Raw genomic sequence first — 27,214 nt, 5'->3', positions numbered from 1 at the left:
AAGGCTAGAAACTAGGAGACTGTGAATTCTTGTTCCTACCTTAGGCATAAAAGCCAGCTGGGTGACTTTGGGCCAGTCATTGTCTGTCATCCCAACTCATCTCACAGGGTTGTTGTTGTGGGAAAAATAGTAAGAAGTATTGGATATGTTTGATGTCTTGAGTTATTTATAAAAATAATAAAGATGGGATAAAATTATCTTTAAAACATTAGTCACACATGATTAAGAAAAATAATCAAATAGTTGTATAGTATTATTAGTTGACTAGTCAAAATCTACCCTTACATCCATTTATATATGAACTCTCTAGGTAGCTCAACCTTTACATATTAGAGATGTTTGAAGTAGAAAAGCCTAGAAATATCAGCAATACATAAATACACTTGTATCAGAGCTTGCTATTCCAGGCCATAAGTTGGTTAACATAATCACTCTAAAGATGGCAAGGTCTAGAATCAGCCTTCAGCCTACATATAGCAAGGTCTAGAATCAGCCTTCAAAAAGAATCATATTTCAAACAAGTTTTCACATTCACATTATCAATGTGTAAAACAAGGACTATAAAGCCTAAACATTGCAGAATTTAAAATTTGTCAAACTTTGACAGAAAATTATTTAATTTTAATAACTATATTTTAATTTATAATCTCTAGCCCTCCAGATGTCACTGAATTGTAGAAGCCAAGGGTAAAGGATGTTGGATACTATAAGTCTGCATCACAGAAAGGCTACAGGCTGCAAATAGACCATCTTTCAAAGGAAAGCTTCAATTTCCTAGGTTTTTATGAATATTCTCAGTCATCCAGATCATAGGTGTCCCAAAAATTCTTTTTCAAGAGGCAAAACGTTTAAAAACAAAACAAAACAAGAAAGTCCAGGTGCCTCTTGAAAAAGCACCTTTGGGATTCCTAGAAAGTTACATTCATTCCCTGCCTTCACTGCCTTGGTGAAATTTCAAAGTCTTTTGCTACTGAAGACAAAAGGAGAACAATTATAGGATTTATGCCACAGACACCAGCACTTTGACAGATCCTCCAGTCAAGGTCATTATAACTCATTTCTCCAACTTCTTTACTTCCAATAGTGGCCCCAAACAGACAGGTTTTTGCAGGAACAACTTGACTGTCCCCTCTCATTGAATGCCTTCCAGCTATATCAGATCACCAAGGTAGCCCCATGCTCACCTCTTTTAGGTGCGGAAAGGCTACTTAGGAGGGTGCTTGTACGTTTTTTCATTTCATTTTTCTTTTGGAGAGGATAAGACTTTTTTCACACACTTACACCATTTCCCAAAGCTGATGGGATGAAAACCAAACATCAATGCTCTTGTTTCTCCTCTTAGTTTTTCTTCACCATAGAGGAAATTGAAGTGGATCATCCAAAGAGAGGAAGGCAGCCTGGGCAATCTGTATCTGTCAAACATGAGAATGTACCACTGGGGTAATGCTTCAAAGCTGGTGGTCTTCACGTCATTTCATTTTTATTCTTCCTTTGCTTCTGTCTTTCCAATCAATCGGATTGATGATACACTTGCAACTCCCACAAGCAAAAAAGCAGAATGCAGCAGCCATGGCAGTCTTGCTCTTTCCCCTCTCCGTGCCAAACTTTGTCCAGTTAGATGGGTGGATGGATGTATTTGCAACCCTGCAACCCACTGGTAACCAGGCAGCCCCGTTCATCCTACTGATGCTTCTCTCCCTGCCTCACCAAGTAAAACTAGGTTATTTATTCATTTATTTAATTCTGCTTTTATTATTTTATACTTTATCTCAAAAGGCAATGAATGTATACCCCCCTCCTCCTATTTTCCCCACAGCAATAACCCTGGGAGGTGAGTAGGGCTGACAGAACGTGCCTGGGCCAAGTTCACCCAACTGACTTGTGCCTAAGGTGGGATTAAAACTCACAGTCTCCTGGTTTCTAGCTTTTTCCTTAACCTAGTTTAGGACCCCCAAATGAACCATAATAGCATGAACTGAATTCCAGAGCATCAAAAATGATAATTTATTATTTTAAAATTATTTTTATTTTTAATTATTCATTTATTTTAATTTTTGTTGGTTGATGGACATGTATTTATCATAAGCATGTTTAGACTCTGTTGCTGAGGATTGACCCACTACATCCATTGGGAATTTGTTCTAAGCTTCCATTGTTTTTCTGTGAAATAATACTTCCTTAATATTATTTTTGAACTTCCCTCCTGTCAGTTTAAGGTTCTGCCTGTGTTCTTTATTTTTGTTTAATATTCAAAATGCTGCCTTCTAAAACCTTATTGACATCCTTAATATATTTAAAGGTTTTAATCGTGTGCCACTTTTCAATTCTATCCTAACTGTACATATTCATTTCCTCCAATGTCTTCTGATATGTCTTGTCCTTCAAACCTAGCACCATTTTGCTTGTCTATCTTCAGAACTGGATACAGTATTCCAAGTGAATCTGACTAAAGCCCTATGTAGCAGGATTAGGACCTCCTTTTTTCTGCTGACTCCTTTGCTCAGTACCCCAAAATACACTCCCAGTGTAGTGTTTCGGCTTGAAGCTAACATGCCAATATTAAGACTCAGTCCTGGACTAGGATTCTAACCTGATACCTTTGCTGTTGTGAGACCATTACTAATCTCATTGGCACCATAGCTATATAGCAGAACTTAGCAGTCTTGACCTCCCTTCCTGAATATTTAGGCCAATTAAACCTGGAACGGTAAAATCAATAGTAAATGAGATTCAGGAACATCGACCGTCAAAATATTATCTCCAGTACCTTTGAATTCTATTGCCAAATGTCAGATAGCTACTAGCCCTCTACTTCAAACCATCTATACAATCTAACCCTAAGCAAATAGAGATGAGCCTTTTCCAGAGTCCACTTTGATGCCTTCCCATCAGCTGCATTGGTGGGAAGATTTCATGGGACTCCTTATTTTCAGTGACTTTGTCCTTGTCTTACTCATTTTCTCATAGTGTTCTTTTTATGATGCCCAAAAAAACTACAATCATTTTCAAATACAGTGACCACATTGATAAATTTAATGTTTATTATTTTTAAGGAATGTTAATACCACACTCACATACCAGGTGCCCAAATATCTTCACCAAGTTATACAACTGCACAAACTTTTAAGTAGATATGTCATTTTATTGTCTTGATTCTCCCCCCCCCCTCCGTTTTTCCCCAATAATGAATAGCTGTGTCAAACTATCTTTCTTTTTCATTTTAAAGGTTGGTCAAACACTGTAATAAAGATGTTTATTTCATTAATAACTGATATTAGCATAACAAAGAAAATAGAAAACAGCATCAGTGAAGTGTGATTTTTGCTGTAGCTCTGGAGGCCTGAATTACCTATTTAGCTTGTAACTGATTGCCTTACCAATATGCTGTAACACAAGATTTCTTTACCTTATACCATGTGTAGCAAACTGCCTGACTAAAAATAATGAGAGAATGGGACAGAAAGAGGCAGGAAAGTTTGCTACATGGACATAATAAATTTACTGTGTACATCCCTAAAATATTCACAATAAGATAAGACAAGCCAAATTGTTTTGTCCAACCCCTGAATCACAAAGTACACTCCTTTTAGGGGGTCCTATTATCTGCCTTCCAGCAGAGCAGATGGGAAATGTTAAATTGAGCGTGGAAGAAGGCACTGCAATGTTTAGGCAGTTCCAAAGTAAAGAGACATTTGGCCGATTGTGGACTTTGTTTCAGATTTAAATTCCAGTGTTTACAACTGTAAGAAACTAATTCAACTAATTTTGTGATTCCAGTCTAAGACTTGTTGTTTAAGAAATGCCCTGACTTGATCATATAATTCTATTTTTTTTAAAAGAAGTATATGTCATACAATACCAACAGATATCAAAACAAAAATGAAAATTTAAAATCAGCTTCTATTCTTCAGTGGCTAAATCTTAACTTGATCATTCTAGGATGTCTTCTTTTAGATCATACTTTGGCACACTGGGAGTGAATGCACCAATTCCCCAGTAGCTGGAAGAATGAAATTTTTATTTATTTATTTATTTATTTGTCAAGCAATTATAAGATAATATGTATAAGTATAAATATAGTTATGAATACATGAAATGGATACATATAAGAAAAATAAAAAGAAACAATAGGACAGGGACGGTAGGCACGTTGGTGCGCTTATGCACGCCCCCGACAGACCTCTTAGGAAAGGGGTGAGGTCAATAGTAGACAGTCTAAGGTTGAAGTTTTTGGGATTTGGGGAAGAAACCACAGAGTCAGGCAGAATATTCCAGACACTAACCACTCTGTTGCTGAAGTCGTATTTCCTGCAATCCAGTTTGGTGCGGTTTACCTTGAGTTTGTATCTATTGTGTACTCTTGTATTGTTATGGTTGAAGCTGAAGTATTCATTGAATTGCAGGCATATTGGGAAAATGTAGAAACACACATATTCTTCCTAGTTCTAGCAATCCCTATGAGACACTCTAGTTTCCAGGTTTGTTACAGAGTTTTAATTTACTAGACTCTCTCAATCTGCAAGTCACTGCTAAAAGGAAGCTGCTATACTATTCCCACTATTTTTTCAAGCTGACAAACCATCTATTTACATTCTGCTTCCTCTGTTACAGGCATTTATAACTGCAAATTTCAGACCTGGATACTATTTCTCCTTCCATATTTTATTCTTTACAGGGATGTGTGATGTGTGCATGAAATTTCTAAATCTCATTTAATTCATCTACTCAGTGGGGATTTGGATCAATCTCTGCCATCTTGGTCTTCCATCCAGAATGTCAGGAGTTGAGGTTTATTCTATCTTTGTAAGGCACTTTTATCTATTAATGTATACTATCATGCAATAGATAAGTTGTCAAAATTGATTATATTATTAATTGTGATAAGTAAAGACATTCATTTGTACTTTGGTCAGAATAAAATAGCTAGTATGTATCATTAAGTACTGAATGTAACTTGCACAGATAATGCTTTGCTGGGCACTTCAAAAATAAGGTACAGAATTGAATGTGTTCTTGTGCTGTGTGTGATATTTTGCAAGGCCACAAATTCCGAAGGGTAGAGAAAGATTATCACAGAAATATAGAAGCAGTATTATATTATCTACAAATCACAATTGTTCCTTCAACTTCAAAGCAGAATCTGATTGTTTTTCTATCTGTAATTGATACATTCAGACAAAAATAATAAAGCAATCTGACTAATACTTAAAACAGCTCAAAGCCAATTAAAAACATATTTCATTTACAAGGCACTTCCATCAGGTATCAAATGGCATTCAGAAAGCAACATTTAAATTGCTTCCAGTTTATCTTGCACTCAAAAATATGTATCCTAGAAGTATTAACAATGTTTTTTAAAATCATACTTTCATGAAATGTTTTGTTTAGAAACATTTAGCTGAAAAAAATGAATGGTATGCTGTAAACAGAATGAGAATTGCCCACACACAAAAAATGAAAAGACAGCTAACATTAGTTAACTCAGAAAAATCCTTTCCCTCTCATCCCACTTGAGTCTCAGCAAACACCAATTTAAAATGAGTCTTGTGTAACTCAAATTTGGACTTTCCTTAGGGCAAACACTAAAAATGACCTCAATTCTAATTTACCTACCTTGAAACATTGGCAATAGCATTGGAAATACTATCTTTACTCAGATGGAGATCTGGCAATAAATTTAATGATGCTTGACTTCAGATAAATGTCAGATAAATGTAAGTTGACATATAAAACTTTTAACATAGAAGTTAAAAAATGAGGAATTTATGAATAATTTAGATTGAATCAGGTAGCCCATTTAGAATTGCATAAAGATTTATTAATCATTTCTTCTAAAATTATTGATTTTATGGGAGGCAAATTAACATGTATATATTCCTCACAACCTATACTTTCCAGACCTCATATAAATTGCTAAATATTTTAAACTAGGTTGCTTGTCACTAAATGGTATAGGTCTCCTGCTTGAGCAGGGGGTGGTTGGAATAGAAGATCTCCAGGTCTCTTCCAACTGTTATTCTGTATCAAGTAAAATTATGCAGTCAAAACTGATGTAATTTCTAATACTGCTTTATCAATATTACCAAAAACATTTGGCTACTTCATAGAGAACTGAATAATCTTATACATTTTTAAATGTATAATGCGAATACACTTTTTGGTAAGCAGGAATTAAGTCCATTGCTATCAGACAACAAAAAAGAGGTAAGAGCAAGAAAAGAGATTGCAAATATTGTGAAACCTGGAATTATGCATCACATTGCTTTTGTAAATAGTGAGCACCAGAAAGGATTTAGAGTTTGAGAGTTTGTCCTCTCAGTATCTAAGTCCCTTTATTAAAAGATTAACATCTTCACACACAAAAGAGAGAATGAAAGGGAAAATAAGACAATAAGGTAATAGTCCGAATGTCAGTATAGAAATAACATCAGCAGCAATTTCTGAACAGTAAACCTGGATGATAATATATTCAGCCTTTTAAAATCTTAGCTTTTAAACAATGATTAAGTCAGCTTCACCATTTATGCTTTATTACTACAATCTTCTCACTAAAACATAACTTTATAACCTTTAGAATATTCCAACATCAGTCTCTGACATTTTCACATAGATTCACTAAAATACCATTGTCTGAAAGCCTGGAAGCTACTTTCATTTTGTGCAAAAAGTAGGTTTAATGAATCTACTGAGCTAAGTCTTGATTCCATGTCTAGATCCTAATTGTATATTTCACAATATGAATGATCTGAATGAGCAAATGATGTGGCGTTCCAAACTCAGAAAAGATTCCTAGAATAGACAGTACTTCAAATAAGAAATGTTTGAAGTAGCACTGTATTGCATTGTTTTGACCAATCCAAAGGATTTAAACCAACTTTAATGCTTGTTTCAAAGAAAGATTATATAGTATATCAAAACCAAGAGTTTTGATTCTGCTGGAAAACCAATTTATGATAGCTTCTTTTTCAACTTCCTTTTAAGTTTTCTTCAGTATTACAAATCCACATTCCTCTACTTACCTTAAATTCTGAAGGTCTGATTTTAAAAATTGTGCCATGTTCTGGGAAGGATTACTTCCATGAGGATGACATCTGAAACCATCTTCAACAACCAAGTAATAGACTCTCTGAATAACCACTTGGACTTGGATTGCAGTGCTTTCAGTTGTCCCTTGCATCTCCACAGCATCAAGAAGAGAATCATTCAAGGCAATAACTGATACCTTGGATTCAATATTGAAACAATTCTCTGTACTTTTAGAAATCTTCATATTGGAACAGGAAATCTATCAAAAAAAATCCTCGAATTACTACACAAATTATTGAGAAATTAATTATTACATTTTTTAGAAGTCCAAAGGCCAGACTATCGAGGTTAGTTCTTCCTGGTTTACCAAAGTTGGAGAAACAGTTTCCAACATCAGTGATGAATATGGCAACAATAGCCTCAAAACACAGGGTTATAAAACTGGGTTCATACTCATTTATTCAGAAGTGAAAGGCACACAATGCTTCCATCTTGCTGCCTTTAACTGTGTTTTTCAGAAATGTATTCCATAACTGGTTGAATTCCATCTTTATACCAAATCAATTTATGTTTTGGATAACACTGAAAAAAAAAATAGACTATATACATTTCTAAAAATAGAGAAGCATATTTGTTTTTATGAAATATCCCCATATATTTATAAATTATGTTCCAAGCAAATTGAAAGCATCAAAGAACAATCATTATACAGATAATAAAACATTATTCTATTGGAAAAAACTTTAACAGGAAGGTTTAAGAGGAAGACTAATGAAGTCCAAAGCACTTGGTTCAAGCTTAGCATAAGAGAAATACGAAACTAATGGAAGACGATTAATATAATGATTTATTAAATTTGTAAGATTATTTAAAGCAGGGTAAAATCCAACCCAAGAGTGGGCCTTCAGCCAAATTCCATCTTCGTTAATATTTCCTCCATTTAGAAAGAGGATTCCCTTCCCTCTGTGCCATGGGTACTTTTACATATACCCCAGTCAGTGGGCTTCAAAACCCACAAGAGCCAGCACAACCACACAGGTTCCTCAGCATACACAAGGACTTAAAGGCTAGTACACTGCTCACTACTCTACTTTTTCCCACTTCTATTACACCTCCTCCTACTGCTGCTCCTTCAATTATTACTCCTTATATAAGTTTTACTGCTGGGAAACAGTATCTCTACCTGCGCTTTGAGCTTCTTCAGGCTACTTTACAAACACTCACAAATACCATGACCCCAGATACCTCTCTGTTTTGCTTTTATAATCAACAAATGCCGTCCAGGCTAGGGACAGGACTTAGAGGTAGGTAGTCTGTGCTCTCACAAAGGACAGACTTTTTTCCTTTTACAAGTAGTAGTCAAATCTTTGTTGCCACCTGCAGAAAAAAACTCATTCCATTCAGGAAAAGTAGGAAAAAATAACTCCCTATCCATTTTACATGAAGTGTCTTTATGCAAGAAAATGCATGGAACCGCTAGCTCCTATGACCTTCTGCAGAAGTCAAGATATTCTTTCAGTAATATGATAGTTCTGCTTTCTACATTCTCCTACATAGGCAGGGTTTTAAGAAAGGGACAGGTTTGTTATTCAGGCCTCTTTGAGCCACAGAAAATCAATAGATCTGCCAGTACTACTTTAGACTAATTATCCTGTAGTAAATTATTCTGGCTACTTATTATCCCAATATATTTTCTATCTATAGGAAAGAGAAAAGGTCTGCAAGAGAAAAAATAAGATCATAAACACAGCTCTAAAACACTGTAAAATTGTTTATGTTTTTTTTAATGTAACTGTTCGAGAAAGCAGAGAATTCCTTCAAATGAAGAGATCAATAAATACGTATTTGAATCAGGAGGAAGTGTTAATTCCTGGTAAAGAAACCATACTTTGGAGAAATGGAGCTTATAAACACATGCTCAATGTTGAAAATTGTGTATTTAAAGCTTCCCAATTTACCTTATATCTTTCTCTTACAAAATGCATTTGTATTTATATTTAATTTCTCCAAACTGATTACCAGTAATGAACAAAATACATGGTGATTTCTTTAAAATATATCACAAAACAATACATTAAATTTTTGGAGGAGAATAACAAAAGAAAACTTTCTCTAAATCACATGCTTTTTTATTGCAACTTACAGTGAATATAAATACTCTACACACCCCTATCAAAATCCCAGGTTTTTGAGATGTAAAAAAAATCGCATCAAGATAAATCACTTCATAATTTTTTCCATCTTTAATATAACATATGAACTGCAGAAAAGCATAACGCTGCCACTACCAAGTTTCACTGTGAGTATAGTGCACTTTTGGTGATGCACAATTCTATTTATGCCAAACATACCTTTTGGAATTGTGGCCAAAAAGTCCAACTTAGTATCATAAGACCATATTTTTGTTGGATTTGGTATAGATTTTTGCAAACTGTAGCCACACTTGGATTTTTTTTTTTTTTTTGAAGGAAAGGCTTTTGTCTTGCCACCCTACTCCACAGGCCAGACATATGAAGAATATGGAAATTGTTATCATATGTAGTACACAACCAGTACTTGCCAGATATTCCTGCAGCTTCTCTAATGTTGCTATAACCTCTCGCCAGCTTTTCAGGCCACTTTTCTTCTTTTTAGTCATGTTTGAGGGACATCCAATTCTTTGTAATGTCAGTGTTGTGTCATATTTTCTCCACTTCTTAATGACTGTCTTCACTGTGTTCCACAGTATATCCAAAACCTTGGAACATTTTTCATACCCTTCTCCTCCCAACAAGGAGATCAGTTTGATGCTTTGTAACCTTTTTGTAGCCCATGTCTTTTGCTGTCAGGGGCAAATGAATACAGGTAGTCCTCCACTTATAACAACTGAGTCCCAAATTTCTGTTGTTAAGTGAGACATTTGTTAAGTAAACTTTTCCCCATTTTACGACCTTTCTTGCCACATTTGTTAAGTGAATTACTGCAGTTAAGTTAATAACAGGTTGTTAAGTTAATCTGGCTTCCCCACTGACTTTGCTTGTCAGAAGGTTGAAAAAGGTGCTCACATGACCCTGGGACATTGCAACCTTCAAAAACACCTGCTGGTTGCCAAGTGTCTCAATTTTGATCCTGTGAGCATGGGGAGGCTGCAGTGGTCGTCAGTGTGAAAAATGTCAAAAGTTATTTTTTTCAGTACTGTTGTAACATTGAACAGCTACTAAACAAACTGTTGTAAGTCGAGGACTACCTGTATATGTAAAAAAAAAAAAATCCTACTAGATCAGCTGAACTTTATATGGTCTTGATCAGAGTCACCTTAATTGATGGCAGGTGTGTACTGACTACTATCTGACATTAGTTTGAATGTGACTGATTAATTCTGAACATAAGAGACATCGCTACTTATAAGAAGGTGTGCACACTTATGCAATCACATTATTGTAAGTTTTTTATTGTTATTTTTGCCCCTAAAAGATTTCAGTTTGTTTTTCAAACATTTTTTTCCCTGTTGGCAAAGTGCTCGCCTAGAAACTGTGGAGACTGTGTTCACTCCCACCTTAGGAATGAAAACTAGCTGGGTAATTATAGGTCAGTCACTGTGAGGCAAACCCACCTCACAGGGTTGTAGTTGTGAGGAAAACAGGAGGAAGGAGTATTAAGTATTTTTGCCACCTTGAGTTACTAATAAAGTAATAAAGATGGGATTAAAAAATTGTAACAAATAAATAAAATACATAAAGTCACAAATGACAATCCCATGACCACAGGCCTGTGAATGGCTAGAGCTATGAGAACCAGTCACAAGTACAATTCTTTCAGCTTCCACCACCCCCCACCCCTGAATTTGAACAGTTGCTGAACAAGTGACCATTAAATGAAGACCACTTGTACTAGATTATATGAAACTTGTTCCCTTTCAAACATACAAATTTGCTCAAATGGAAACATATACAAATTCTTGTGTTCATTACTTTCAAAGATTTATTCATCAATTTATTACAAAGCATGAAATCACAAAATAAATCTTACCTGATTCACTGCAGGTATTAAAGAGCAACTGTCTTTTATATCAGATATATTAAACATCCCGGCTAAAGATACATTCCTTTTAGCAAGCACTGGCTCTTGCAAGAGGGGTTTGTCCATATCAGTAGACATATCTGTTGATTCTTTAACCTTTTGACTGAAATATGTATTCAGAATAACTGGAATATTTTCATTCTGCAGAAAGAGTTTTTGCCTGAAACAATGGATACATTTTGTTAGTTTTTAAATTATTTTGAATGATAATCCACTTCAGTTTTATGTATCAATTGCTTTCCTGCATTTAAACACAATGAATGAAAATTATTCGTTTTAACAATACGAAGGTATTAAAATAATTTATTTTAATTAATTAGTTTAACAAAATAATTAATAATGAGCTCCATTTTAGCTATCCAAAAACATAAAATATTGACCAAATGACACCAGGTAAAAGATAACTGCACTTCAACATATTTCAAATTTGTATCCTAAGATTTCCTTGCTCCCTAAAAAAAGCACTTAAAATCATAAAGTTAGCACAAATGCTAAGAGTAATTGCAGAGGTTTTATTCGTACTTTTTTTAAAATACAATTCCATATATGCAAAATGTCATATTGTGAAAAGAATGCGCACAAATAATTTTAATGAGATGTGACTATACATCAGGGGTGGGCAACTACGGCCCGCGGGCCACATCCGGCCCGTTGGTCTGTCCAATGCGGCCCGCCCCTGAAAAAAATCGCTGCCATTGGTCTGTCCAATCCGGCCCGCCCCTGAAAAAAAATCGCTGGGCGTGGCGTATTGCCCTGTGCCGCGTGGCCCCCAAAGCTGCAAAACAGTGCGGAGCGATCTAGGGGTAGGAAAGAAAAGAAATTTGCAAAGGCCTCGGCTGGGAGTTCGAAATCACCTTCGAGTGCGACCTTTCCGAAGGTGAGTCCCCGCCGATCCCCTTTTTTTTCCGGGGCTTCCAGGCTTAAACTTTGCAAAGGCAAAGCTTGCAGGCTGGAGCGTCTTCCCGCTGAGGAGCGGGAAGGGTTCCACCCGGCGGGCGGGGCGGGCTGCTTGAGCCACCTAAAGCTAGGCCGCTGCTGGTGGAGCCTTGCCCTGCCTTGATGCCCCATTTCCGGCTCGGCGGTCCTGCTCGGGCGGCACTTTAAAAGCCTGCTCCCAGCACCGAGCAACTTCCCAGCAACTTTCGGCTTCGTTTTAACTCGCGGGCGCTCGCGCCTGGCCCCGAGCTGCGCGGTGGAGGGAAGCCCGGCCGGCGGGCAGGCGGGCTGCTTGAGGAGGCGAGCCGGCGGCGCTCCGGACTTCCCCTCCGCCGTGCGGCTCGGGGTGAGGCGCGAGCACCCGCGAGTTAAAACGGTCGAAAGTTGCTGGAAGTTGCTCGGTTTTCTGGGGCTTCCAGGGCTTTGCAAAGGCAAAGTTTGCAGGCTGGAGCGTCTTCCCGCCGAGGAGCGGGAAGGGTTCCGCCTGGTGGGCGGGGCGGGCTGCTTGGAGCGGGCTGCTTGGAGCGGGCTGCTGTGCGGCTCGGGCGGCGCAGCGCCCGCTGAGTTAAAAAGCGGTTCCGAAAGTTGCTAGGAAGTTGCCGGATTTCGGGCTTCCAGGCTTAAACTTTGCTCGGGCAGCACTTTAAAAGCCTGCTCCCAGCACCCGAGCAACTTCCCAGCAACTTTTGGCTTCCTTTAACTCAGGGCGCTCGCGCCTGGCCCCGACATCATTTGTGAATAAACCTGGAATGTTGGAGCCAATTACAAGCAATTTGAATTAAGAAAATTTTAATAGAGTGGTCATTCAGACTTCTAAAAATAGCATGACACATTTTTTCCTATGTTTAATATTCTATATTCAAACTTTTCTTATAAGGCAATAGTAGCAAAGAAAGAAAATTAAGATTATGTTTAATTGTATTTAGGTCCTCTGCTTAGAACATTACGGCATCTCTTATCAGAGAATCATGGTTTTTTGCTACTGTTGGAGACTACCATATTTTCAAACTGGCACATGAAGAGGCCACTGCCTTTTCTCCCAAAAAAAGTACAATACTGAGAAATGGAAACCAGTATAGCACATGAATAGATTCTATCATTAAGTTCTTGACTTACAACAGTTCCTTTAGTGGCCGTTCTGTTACAATGGCACTGAAAAATGTAACTTATGACCATTTTCACAGTTATGATCTTTGCAACAGCCCCGTGATCATGTGACCAAAATTCAGATGCTTGGCAACTGGTTCATATTTATGACTGTTGCTATGTCCCAAGGTCACAAGCTTTTTGTGACCTTCTGACAAGCAAAGTCAATGGGGATGTTAGATTCACTTAATTGGGTTACTAACTTATCAATTGCAGTGACTCATTTAACAATTGTGGGGCGGGGAAAGGACATAAAATGGGGCAAAATTCACTTAACAAATGTCTCACTTAACAACAGAAATTTTGGGCTCAGTTGTAATCGTAAGTCGAGGACTACCTGTATTCTGACATTTATTATTATGTACCAAGGCACTGTCCAGGATTCTTTAGAACATAAAAGCAGGTAAGTTTTAAGAAATAAGTATCAGTTGTTGTGTATGATAGCATCATTTTTATTTATACATATACCAGTATACACACACACACACACACACACACACACACACACACACACTAACATTAAGAACACTTTTAAAATCCAGCCTATATCTTTATATCTATTTTTCACAAGATCAGTTAAAATGGATTAATTTATATCTACCATTTTCTTAAATTATGTGGGTTACACTCTGTATCCTAAAATTGAAGCATAACGGGCTATATCATCCAAATATATGAATGCCTCTAGTTTATTACAGTAACAAAAACATTGATTTTACTAGAAAATAATTTCCTTCAAAGCATCCCTCTGCATATTTTGGAGCTTTCCTGGATTTAAAGTGACTTGATCGATATAGCAGAATAACAGAGTTGGAAGGGACCTTGGTGGTCTTCTAGTCCAACCCTCTGCTAAGACAGGAAACCCTATAACATTTCAGACAAATGGTTGTCCAAATTTTTGTTTAAAACCTCCAGTGTCAAGCACCTACAACTTCTGGAGGCAAGTCATTACACTGATTAATTGTTCTAACTGTCAGGAAATTTCTCCTTAGTCCTCGGTTGGTCCTCTCCTTGATTAGTTTCCATCCACTGCTCCTTGTTCTGGTTCAAGTGCTTTGGAGAATAGGTTGACCCCTCCCCCTTGCTTGTGGCAGCCTCTCAAATATTGGAAGACTGATATCATGTCACCCCTAGTCCTTATTTTCATTAAACTAGACATACCCAAATTCTGCAACCGTTCTTCATATATATGAGTATTTTTTATGATTCTGTGATTTATCTAATTATATAAAACAATATAGAATAATATACCTGTAATTTTTAAAAAGCTAATAAAATAAAACAATTGTGATTTGGGGAGAGATTTTGAATAAAATATTCATTTAAATTGGCTCAAGAAGATAAACAATTAAGCTGAAGTTATTCTGAAGTCTTGGTGAATTCCATAATAAAAAAAGTAAAGAGGAAACTCTGTAACTGTCCTTACATAACCCCACAGCCTTGAATAATGGCCCCTTTTATTCAAAGCATCATGATCACTGCCTGCTTCATAACACAAAATTTTTATAATGAATTGTAATATTGAAAAGCTGAAATTTCTGTTCAAGTTTATAAAGTTAAATATGTATTTTGGATAATTCAACAATACTTATTTAAAAAAAGAAATCAAGAAAAGAAAAATTGGGGGAGCCTTTAATTCCCAACTATAAGTTGCTCTGTCAATCTTTTACAAAGACAACATTTCATGGTCAACTTTAATCACTACACTACAGAATTATTAGCAGCTCAAAATGAAAATGTGATGATGATATGATATATATGACATATAATAGGAGAATTAAAATATTGGAAAGTTTGACTAATCTTTCAGAGATTTATGATTTATGTATAAGTCATATGTTATTTGTTCAGGAAACGTAGCTAAATATAGCATAACCACATACACACATGCCAAGAAAATATGTAATATATATGTAATTTTGGGTCATCCCCTCTCACTCCCACCCCCAGTGCTGAAGGGCTCTGAAGATAGAACTTCCTCTCTGTACAGATAGTCCTTGAAATTATGACAGAAATTGGGACCAAGGTTTCCATTGCTAAGTGGTTGTAAAGCATGACATCACATAACTGCATCGCTTAGCAACTGAAATCACAGAAGTCCCAGTTGCCATCATAACCCCATGCAGGTTATTGAGAATCTCACATGACTGTGACATGGTAAGATTCAGGTGTCCCAGGAAATCAAGCCAGCAGGTGAGAGCTAAGGGCCAGAAACAGGTGACACGGGTGGGCACTAGGGAGCATGGGGTTTGGCATGGTGTGGGGCTTGAGGCACAACTCAGCAGTCTCAGCCCTCTGTTGTACCCCAGCCCTCTACTTCACACTCCAACATCAGCCAGAGTGCTTCCAGTCCCAGCTCCAGCAGCACTAATCATACTCAAGCCCAGGGCCACATGTGCTGGCTGGCCAGAAGCCCTGTTCAGAGCCATCTGGCCAAATATCCAGCACCCCAGTAAGCCCCAGCAATGCCAGCCTGCCTCTAAGCCCCAGTGCTGTGGAAACCCATACTATGACTCAAACTCCATGCTTCCTTAATGCCTGCTAGCACCACCCACCATCCTGCCCACAGCTCTCACTATCCAGCCTGCTTGACTGAGACTTCCACTTTTTCCCAGTCTAAGAGGAGAATGAAGGTCAGTTGGGGTCAGCAAAAGGGATGGGGGCAGCAGGAGGCCAGATGCAAATACAGGTGGACATGAATTTTTATCATATGCTCATGGGAACACTGACAGCCAGAGCACCGAGGACCAGTCATACGTTCTTCTTTCCCCCAATTTTTAAATAGTCACCAAATGAATGGACGGAACTTGAGGACTACCTGTCCCAAAGGTACTTTTTAAAGAGGCAACTGGACTTTCTGATGTTTCTTTGAAGATGTTTCGCTTCTCATCCAAGTTGCCAGCCCCAATTAGATGGTTAACCTGTAATAACATCCTTGAATCAATAGATAGGAGATGATATAAGAATTCATATCAATGGAAAAACGGCATATCAACAAGCTCTTTGCAGATGTAAAAAAGAGCTTCATTTCAATATCAAATAAACCAGCAGAGAAACAGGTTTTAAAATGGTTTTTCTTCTGCTTTATCAATTACATCGATTTCAGTATTTGCCTTTTCCTCAGCAATCCGGCATAGGTAAAATTTAAAGCTAAGCAGGTGTATAAAACTTCTGGAGGGCAGAGAAAGACACTTCATTTTCAAATTTTATGCCAGGACTGTAGCACATGGGGCTAAGACAAACAACCATTTTTCATTTCACTTCTCATGGATTTATTAGTTTTTCCCATTGGTTGTATTAAAAGTTAACACTGAACAATAATAAAATTGTGCAACCACAGTTTTGGGGAGTCCGCAATCCTAGAGCTTCTGCATCTGTGTCCCAAAGGAACGGGTAGTAAAAGGTACTTTATTATTTATTTCAATGTATACTGCCACCCATCTTAACATTGTGACTCTGGGTGGTGAACAGCAATTAAAAACATAAACTATCAATTACATTCACATATACTGTATAATTGGTAGCCAAAGTTAAAACCATCTGAACCATCAATTCAACCATACTATAGACTCTTTGACGTATTCAACAACCATGTCCTATGACCGTGATGGCGAACCTATGGCAGATGTGCCGGAAGTGGCACGCAGAGCCATCTCTGCCGGCACGCGAGCTGTCGCCCCAACTCAGTTCCACTGCGCATCCACGTGCGCCTCCCACCAGCTGATTTTCAGGTATCTGCCGCACATGCGGGAGATGTATGCACATGTGCAGGGGCCAGGGGTCGCGCATGCATTGCATTATGGTGCAGGCACGCATGCACATGCATGTGTGCACTTTCGGCACCCGACGACAAAAAGGTTAGCCATCACTGTCCTATGGCATAACCAGGTCTTCAAAACTGTATGAGAGGCCATCAGAATCTAATATCTATTGTGCCAGATGCTAGATTTGAATTACTCATGTTCACATAAGTATTCACAAAGTTCTGCCCAGTAGCATTTATCGTATTTTTCGCTTCATAAGGCACACTTTTTTAAAAAGAAAAAGGTGGAAATGTCTGTGCATCAGTGCCAATCCTTTGGTGAATAGCAGCCGGGCTGTAGCGGCTGGGTCCTTTTACAGTGCTGAACCCCGACTCTTCTGTTTTTGTCATTGCCTGCCTCCTCTGTCTCTTTTCCGCAGTGCAGGAATCAATAGGCAGAGCTGGCAAATGAGAGGACACCTATCTGTGGTCCTCTCGGGCTCTGCCTGATTTTTTTCCCCCTTGTTTTCCTCCTCTAAACCTAGGTGTGTCTTATGGTCAGGTGTGTCTTATAGTGAGAAAAATATGATAGTTATAGCGGCACACATAAATGGATGAAACACACAACCCAGCAGAAATCATACTACTTTTGCAAAGAAAATGTAAACAATCTTTGTATATATTGTTATCTGACAATTATTTTCTTCTAGTCTTCCAATTTTTCTAGGATCTGCTGAGAGAACTCATCCTAGCTTGTTCACACCAACCTTCTCCCCCCATATCAGGATCCAGATTTTTGGGAAGAGAGATGATCTGCAATTTGTGATTGAAAAATTGTACATGCTAACACTAATCTTGTGACTGCTGTAATATCTTGTTGAGTTTTGGGGTTTTTAATGCATGTTTTTAATGCAAGATTTAATTTAGCATGTCAAACAAGCTAAACTGGAAACTGAAAAAAAGCACTTTAAAAAAAATGACTTAAAACATTTTGACATTCTCAATATGTTTAGGAAGAACAATTGAAATTAAGGGAACATCGTATGGTGAGCTAAGAGCCCTATTCTTGCATAAAATGTAAATGAACTGATTCATCTTTGGGGGATTTCCCCTCTCTCTTACCTAATCCCTTCCAGGATACTGTGCTCACAAGGAATTCTTCTCATTTAGCCAGTTATAATACTCTGAAGAAGGCAAGTAGCCAAATAGCAAACATAATAAGTACATGAGTATTTAAGAAAATACACAAAAAGGTATTCAATTTCATATGAGAGGAACACTTTTCATCGCAACTGTAATTTGAAACCTGCTTTATAAAAGGCTTTAAAACAGAAATATTGTTCCCTACCAGCAAATCTACTAATTATTGAGGAACCAAGGCCAACCTATCAACAAAATACAAACATTTATCTCACAATAAATGGGTGCAGCAAACCTACAAAATATGAGAAGTAAGAAATGGGGCAAATCAAAATCATTACTAAAGAAGACTACATGAATAAAATCAAGTACTAGAACTAGAGAAGAAGACTAGAACCAAGATAAATCTTAATCTAAACATATGAAACAAAGTGGCTAGGATTCCACTCTTTATCCAAAGATTAAAAAGTAGTGTAAAAATCAATACTTTTGCTGAATAACTGTTAAAAGGAAATCTTTAATGCATTTGTTAAACTACTTCCTTTTTCTACAACCACACAAGGCCTTTCACATAAAATATATAAAACAAGAATAAATATGCAAAAATCAAAATTAATATCATTAACATTATTTATTGATTGAATTTATTTGTCATCCATCTTATAGTGAACAATTAACAGTTTTAATTAACAGTTAAAAATTTGACAAAATAGATGGTTTTTAAGCTGTTTTCTTAGAATAGGTGCCTCCATAGGGAGTACATTTAATAACCTAGAAACAATACATGACAAAGCCTTTTCAAGTATTGCAGATAAATGAATTCCTGGAAGCAACAAAGGAAACTTTAATTATATAAGCTTTAGATCAACAATATTGGGCAATATATTCCATATTATTAGCCCTATTTTAATTAAGCTAGCATATGCATAATTGAAAGAAGCTTCAATTATGCATAAGCTTCTTCCATACATATTAATATGCTCCCATTCCTCCATCTTGTTTTCAGACCAGGAACTCTTTTCATAAACACCTTATCAAATCTGTTATTTGGGGGGAAAGTAGCACATAAACAAATTCTAAAAACAAAAGCCCATAGGAAAAGTACACCTTAGATTCAATCTAAAAATGACATCATATCTCTGTGAGGGATTCCTGTTCTGAGATTTTAGGAGTTTCATTTCAGTTTCTTAAACCTAAATTTCTTTGCAAAATTTCCCCATCCTCCTGAAATAAATCAAGAGCAATATCCCTCAGTGGAAAAGATCCAAAATCCCATAAGGATAAAATATGGGAGTATGAATCAGACCTAACTGGAATAAGAATTTTCAATGTCTAGAAAAAAATAAGTAACATGATCTCATTTTGCCTTAAAATACGATAATCTGAATAAGCCTCAAGTGGAACATTCAGACTAAAGAAACCTATACTGAAAGCTTTTCTGTTTAGAACTTGAGGTATGGAAGAATCTCTCCAAAATTTCTTAGTTTGTTATTTCTCTGGACCAAAATAAAAAAACAAAGCAACACAGAAAGCTTCTGCATTTTATTATTGTTGGTTGCACAGCAGGATTTTTAGTCTGGATTTTATATATTGTTCACTTGTTTAGACCTTTTAAGGATCTGGGATAGGCAGGTGTTTAACAATATTAAAAATATCATCATAGGATGTAAGCAATGGTGGGATTCAAGTAATTTAACAACCAGTTCTCTGCCCTAATTACCATTTTAAGCAGGGGTGTCAAACTCAACTTCATTGAGGTTTGGATCAGTATTATGGTCAAAGGGCCAGGTGGATGTGGCTGGGTAGTCATGTGACTGGGAGAGTATGGCCAAGTCGACGCCACTCACATTGAAGGGCACGTGTGATGGGCCAGACAAGGCTGAGAGGAGTGATCCAGGGTGTGTGCCAAAGTCTGGGGAGGATGTGTGAGGTCAAATGGTGCTGGGGTGTGGGGCAGCTAAACTGCCCTTTTAGTTTTAGGTTGGATCGAGGCAACTGTTAAGTTTAGGGGTTGTGCAGCAGACACTTGTCTGTGTGAATTCTACAGTCTGAGAGAACTTTAGCTTCTTCTGCCCTTCTTATCAAGGTCTTTTAGTTCTGTTTGAGTCCAGTCTACTATTCCACCTGTTTATCTAACGACTGGAAATGCCTAGGTTGATGATTGCCTTGATGGTATTTCCTCCACTGAGTTTGGTCTTTAAGATCTTCACTTTCATGATGTATTCACTTTCCAGTCTTCTTCTTTACCTCAGTGTGCTTTTTGATGTCATCTTGAAGGATGCCCAGGTATCTGTACTGATTCTCTTCATCCAGACTGTTGATGTTATTTCCATAGTGTTTCTTGTTTCCTTCAGTTTTCACAATTTTTCCTCTAATGACAGTGAGGGTGGACTTTTATCTACCTAATGTAAGGTCCCCAACCCTGCAGGATTTTAGAAAGACATTTAAGGCTAGGATCTTCAGTGCTCCTATCTGGTGGGATACCACAGTTTTATTCCAATCACCATTTGTTATTTTAGTGAAGTGTTCCATGCGCCTATGACATATAGCCATGCTAGCTGCTTGACCACAAAAATTGTCTTCAGACAAGAAACATAGATGAGCACGAGCCACAGAATTGGACATGAATGACAGGGAAACCTTTACCTTTTACTGTTTTTTTTTTCTTTTGTATTTTTATCTAACAGCTGAATATGTTACCTAGTCCCAATGTTTGAATTGGGCAGTCATAAAAATGTTATAAATAAATACATAAATAAACCTCATCAGGAAAAAACATGAACTATACATATTCAAGGAGCAAGTTTATATCAGAAGAAGAAAAGTGTCATTGTCTTTGTTGTCAACCAAAAAATAGACTTCCAAGTCCATATAAGAGCTGAAATTGGTCAACAATGGATGCTATCAAATTAATTGACAATGGATGCAATTACCAGTTCATATACAACTGGTAATTGAAATTTCAACTTTCCGTCATTGTATTTTCTGATGATAAAAAATGTGCTCGAAAGTGGGAACATCTGGAAGAAATTTATGCTTTTTAACATTTTAAAAACATTAAAAGAAATTAGCATGCACTTTACTATTTTACTATTTTACTATATACTATTTTACTATTTCATGTAAAACATGCAACAAAAGGCAGTGTGTGGAAAGTTATATAAATAAAAGGATGGAATTTGCTTGGGAATAAATTCAAGGATTAAATTAAAAGAATCAAGTTCATGCAATAATTCAATATGGAAGGTTTAATCGAATTCTTTAACATGAATATATTTGTGTTTGTGGGACACAAGAGATAGGGGACATAGCATTGTATTGTATATTGTTTGAATGCAAACTGCATAATAAAAAGAAATCAGTGTCTTGGTTCATACATTAGACAACAGCCAATTGGTATTCACTCATTAGAACAATGGATTTTACATGTGAACAGAATCCAAATGTGACATATTGTATGGCCTTTTACTTGAATAAAACAGAACAAATGAGTACTGTATATGTAGATCTGACTGGAATACATTGGAGGAGTGATATATTAATACTATTTCTATTTTCTTTTTGTTTATTATTCTATTTTTATATATGGTCTTATTATTGCCTTATATTTTGTATTCTGACATAGCTTCATGGCTAATCAATAAAATATCATCATCATCTTCATCATCATCTTCCAGCTGGAAAATGTAGAAAGAGAGGAAGTAGAAACAATAGTTTTTTTCCTACAAATAATAAGATTGAAAGAAGGAAACAAACAGATACAGAGAATCCTTTAAAATATCATTAGAAAGAGGGAGATCATTCATACTTATATGGAACTATAATGTAACTGATGGAAAAGTACCAGTTACAAAACTAATGGAGGTATTTTATAGTTCGTGACTATAATATAAATTAGCAAGTCTTTGTATTTAAAGAAAATCACTGACACAAATAAACATATTACTTGACATGTCTACTATAGCAACTTGAGATTTTCTGCAAACAAATGTGACACAGAGCAAAAACTTGCTAAATTTGCCAACACTGGAATGTTCCTGCTCATCCTGGCTTTTCTCTTCTAAGTACAACTGAAATGTTATATATTTCTAAACTATGCCTCTCAGCAAAACCTAGATTATTTTATGACTATATTGCGACTATTCACTACATCAACTAAAAACCAGTTATTTGGCCTGTATTTTAAAATTCAATCTTGGATATTCTTTAACTACAGACTGTACTAATTACTGAAAGTAGAAACTTCTAAACATGATTTTTGACATTTGGTTTATGAATTTTGCTCCTCCTCTTTGAACAAATTCCAAGCTCTACACTGAACACTGACAAAACAGCATGTTCTTTCTACATTCAACATATTGCATACTCTTGCAAAGAATGCAGAGTGCCAAAGCAGAAAACCCTTTGAACCAGAAATTTTATATAGAAGCTAACTAAATAAATACAGGCTAACTTTGTATACCTTTGAATGACTCTTATTCTTACCATTTATGTAATAACATGATATATAATATTAAGTTTTCTGTATAGTCCTACTGAAGGAACATTTTCTTCTTTTAACAGATTCACAAATATGATCCGTTTCTACTTAGCAACTCTTCTGTGAAGTCCAAGAAACATTTTCATTTAAGAAAAAGCAAATCTGCTAAAAACATAAGATCAACAATATCTAAAAAAATAAGATCAAAACCTGATCAACTGTTTTGACTAATTATAAAATGCCAATTGTAAAATCAAGGTTATAGGTCATCCCCATTTTTAGTATCAGACAATTTACAACTCAAGTTTTAGATTGAATAAGAAATTCTTGTTTAAAAAATATGCATATGGTGCTTTTTCAAAGCTTAGATATAACACCAAAAAGTATTATTTACAATAAAAAAAAAATCCAGAAGTAAAGTAACCTCACTGACAGATATTATCTCAGCTCTACAGGTTAATATTTTACATTTGTATAGCATTGTTTATTATTACTGAAATATTGACATTTATTTGCTGTCCATCTCACGGTTCAAGGTGACTCTGAGAAGCTTATAATGAAATGAAATATGCAAATATAAAAATAGTTATAAATATAAAACAGGTTAAAATAAAATAAATAAAACAAAGTACAAATCCTGGGTTTGGAGTAGTGAGGTTACAGTACCATCATACTGCACCAACCACTTCTAGCCTACAGCTTCCCCTTCAGAACTCCAAGCCAACCGACACAGCCAAGTTTCAAGGCTTTTCTGAAGGCTAAAGAAGAAGGAACAGATCTCACTACCATTTACTCTCTGGCAAGATGGTCCAAGGGGCAGAGGGCATGGCAGAAAAGACTCTTCTTCTGGAGCCCACCAGCTAAAATTCTTTAGCTTATGGGATGCACAATACGCCCCTTCTGACAGCATTAGTGAGGCAGGCCAATTGCATTGGGGAAATAAGATTCTGCAGATATCCTGGACCCATGCCATAGAAAGCTTTAAAGGGGGTAACATGAATGCATATCACATTAACAATGGTGTTACTTATGCTATCATAGGAGCTTCCAAAACTACCCGCACTGGTGCATTCTGGACCAATTGTAGCTTCTGAATACTCTTTAAGGGTAGCTCCTGGATAGAGTGTGTTGCAATTATCCAAACAAGAGATGATCAGTGAGGCAGGAAGGGCCTCAAAATTAAGAAAAGGGTGCAGTTGGTGCACAACATGAAGTCATACTAAGGCTCTCCTAGCCATGACTGCCACTTGCTCTTTAAGCAGGAACAGTGAGTCTAGTTGCACACTGGGTCTGTCTGGGGGTAGTGTAACCTCATCAAGAACTAAAGAAGATAAACATCTGGCTCCCAAGGCTCTGCATACCCACAGTCACTCCATCTCACCAGGATTCATCTGAAGCCTGCTGTCCCTCATCCAGGTCCCTATGGCCTCCAGGCACCACAAAAGGGTAACAATAGCATCACTAAGGTCACAAGGGATGGAGATGTAAAGCTGAGCATCAGTATTGATGGTATCTCATCCCATGGTGTCAGATGAACTCACCAGTAGTTTCATTTAGCTGTTAAAAAGGAGCCAAGAGAACACCGAGCCCTGTGATACTCTATAAAGTAGCTGCAGCAGACTGGACTTCTTGCATCCTATCAACACCAATTGAAAATAGCCACGGAGAAAGCACAACCAGCACAACACTGCAACTCCCAATCCCCAATCCCACAGCTAGTCCATGGTTGATGGTACTGAAAGCTGCCAAGAGGTCAAGGAGAGCAAGGATGGACACACTACACCCATCCCTAGATAGGAAGGTGGGAAACTGGACAAAATTACCCAGTAAGGTGGGGTCTAATGATGGCTTCTTATATAGGGGCAGGACCCTGGCTTCCTTAAATGGTATTGGGAAAGTCCTCTCGTGCCATGATGCACTCAGAAGTGCATGCAGTGAGTCACCAGAAGTCACCATCTTGGAAGCTTTCAATAACTATAAAGGACAAGGATCTAAGCAGCAAGTAGTTGTGCTGATTATCCCTGAGGAGCTTGTCCACTTCCTCAGGTCCAACAAGATCAAATTGCTCCCAGGTAACAAGGTCTGTTTCCCAGGCATATCTAATGGATTTACATTATGGTTAGACTCAAACTGAGAATCTGACCAATTTTATCTATCAGATTTTGCACAAACTCACTGCATGGCCCTGAGGATGACCAACCGAGTCTATCTTTCCATGGATGGACTGGATGACCTTAAATAAAGCTGTCAGGCAATACTCTACAAATACAATAATTGTGGAGAAATATTGATGTTTTGCTGTTTTTACTGCCACAAGGTAGGGCTTAATCGCAGCTTGTGTTCAGTCAGATTCATTCTTTGTTTTCCTTTAGCGGGCCTAGGAATTAGGCCATTGCAGCTAGTAGACCAGTTTTCAGCATGCAATGAACTGGATCCAAGCATAAAAATAATTTATTAAAATCAAATAGATTTAATTTAACAACAATTAACTTCAGTCTCATTGATTTCAGAGGATCTAACCAATTTGAAAAATATATGTTTTCTGAAGATTTGGTCCATTTCTTCTGTTTGCTTTCTGCTTTATGTGTGCATGAGAGAATGTGAACAAGAAATTATATTCTGTTTTATAACAATTATAAATTATATAATTGTATATTATATAGATTGATAATATTCAATAGTCCATTCTATAATTACATGTGTAATTTTAATTAGATATTTTAAAAACTGTAACCAACAATCTAATAATGGAGAATCAAGCCTCTTCTTGAAAATTGAATCCCTCATAAAAGCTCAGTTTCTACTCAATAAAGCAACATTTCTTTTCTTTCAGCAATAGTAGCTAAATATTTGTGCTCATTTGAAATTATCATTGAATATATCGGAGTAGGCTTTGGAACAATACACAAGATGAAATTCAAACCAAACATTAGATAGGGAGTCCTAAATATATGTTCATGAGCTTTATGTGTGCATTTGCAAAGTATGCCTGGGTAAACACTCCAGTAGAAGAGCAAACTACGAAAAAACCTCTGACTTAAAAAAGATACAAAGGCTGAAGCTTTATTCATCTGTCCTTGGAGTTAAAAGTCCCATTATTTTCAATGTGGCATACTTCAGAGTACGTGTGAATAGGACTGCATGCAACCCTTGTTATTGAGAGTTCTTTTTCTATTTTAGAATCTTTGTGCTTTTGGAAACATTGAGTAATAAAGTACTAACACCTCACCACACATTATATAAAATACAGGACAGGGCAATATTTTATAGCAGGGGTGTCAAATCCGGCCCAAGGGGTGCTTAGATCTGACCCGCGGGTCTGCCCTGGAAACAGTGAAGGAGTGGCTCATGGTGCCTCTGCCAACAAAAATGGAGCTCGGGAGAGGATTGCAGGAGGCTGTTGCAGTTGAAAACGGAGCTCGGGAGCCAGTTTTCTCTGGCAGGGTGCTCAGACTACCATAGACGCCCTCGACACAAGTGACAGTGAGCTGGCCACGCCCACTATGGCCCCCTGAGGTGAAACACAACCCTGATGCAGCCCTCAATGAAATTGAGTTTGACGACAAGCCATTTTTTGAAATTAATAAACCACAAACCAGTAGATAATACAATTCCATGTAATTTTAATTGAATATCGATAAGTGTTTATTTAAAGTCATTGTTACATAAGGTTAATAATCAAGGCATCATTGACAGAGCCTTAGAGCATGCCTGAGGAAAAAGAGCAAAGACCAATAATTTCAGCAAAACAGCCTGCTTCCAAATGCTAAAAATAGATAAAGAAAATATCTCACAAACTATGAAATGTTGGTCAGCAATCATTTTATGCTCAGCAACATAGCCTCCCCACTACCTTGCTAAAAATAAAACTGTATGTATTGCAATAGTTTTCACTTGCTTCAGCCAAGAACTCCAAAACCTCCCTGAAACTAACCTCAGCTGGATCACTTGCTTGTATACTATGAGTCAGCACTTTTCAACATTTCTGGAAATTCCTCAGTGCAAACTCCTCCCATATAGCAGGAAACTGCAGATTCAACTCAGCATATACCAGGAAATACATTCAGTTTTGCACATTTCAATGGAGTCACATAAGCATTCAATTTAGTTTTTGGAAAGCTACCAACTACACTGTTTTCAGCCATTCTCTTCGTGCAGAAATGCAATGCTACAGTGAAGAAAGAAAAATATTATACCTTCTGTTCATCACTAAGTGCTGCTTAGAACAGTATCAGATTATATAACTTTTAGAATTCTGACGGAGATATTCTTAAATCTAATGTATATGGTTAACGATTAAATACACTTGACAATTCTTAAGAAATATATTTACTGGAAGAAGTTTCTATGTTAACTATTTCATATTTAGAATAACCACATGAATAAATAAGTTAAACATTAAGGTAAAGTAAAGTGTAATTAAGGTAAAGTAAAGTGGACAAAACCAGGTAAAAAGCCAAGGTAAAACCAGCAAAAGTGAAATATCTGAAAGAACACAAAACTGTTCTTAAAATCTCAAAGAAAATAAAAAAGTTTTCATCCAGCACTGACAAAGCATAATATTGAACCTAGGCAAGGTTCTTTGAAAGGCTTATTCTATAAAAGAAATAGCAGCTCTCAAATGATCTTGCTTTTGTAGCATTATGTCTCATCGTATTTGAAGAGGATTTCTGAAGAAAATGGTT

The 27,214-nt window shown here is 36.9% G+C and overlaps 1 protein-coding gene across 3 annotated transcripts in view; it reads right to left on the bottom strand.

Moving 5' to 3' along the window:
• Positions 1-27,214, bottom strand: part of SPIDR (scaffold protein involved in DNA repair) — a 204,410-nt gene that overhangs the window by 57,585 nt on the left and 119,611 nt on the right. For all 3 annotated transcript variants that reach the window (XR_015748893.1, XM_087961705.1, XM_087961704.1), the window contains exons 9-10: positions 11,035-11,245; positions 7,020-7,285 (exon numbers count right to left, since the gene is read on the bottom strand). Coding sequence is in view for 2 of the 3 variants with exons in the window: in XM_087961705.1 (XP_087817831.1) it covers positions 7,020-7,285; positions 11,035-11,245 (477 nt within the window). In the remaining variant the exon portion in view is untranslated. The remainder of the gene's footprint in view (positions 1-7,019; positions 7,286-11,034; positions 11,246-27,214) is intronic.

Source organism: Notechis scutatus, chromosome 3 (assembly GCF_049901735.1).
Source record: "Notechis scutatus isolate UNSWTSFEM ecotype Mainland chromosome 3, rNotScu1.2, whole genome shotgun sequence".
Lineage (NCBI taxonomy): Eukaryota > Metazoa > Chordata > Lepidosauria > Squamata > Elapidae > Notechis > Notechis scutatus.
This window is presented reverse-complemented; position numbering and strand designations above follow the sequence as displayed.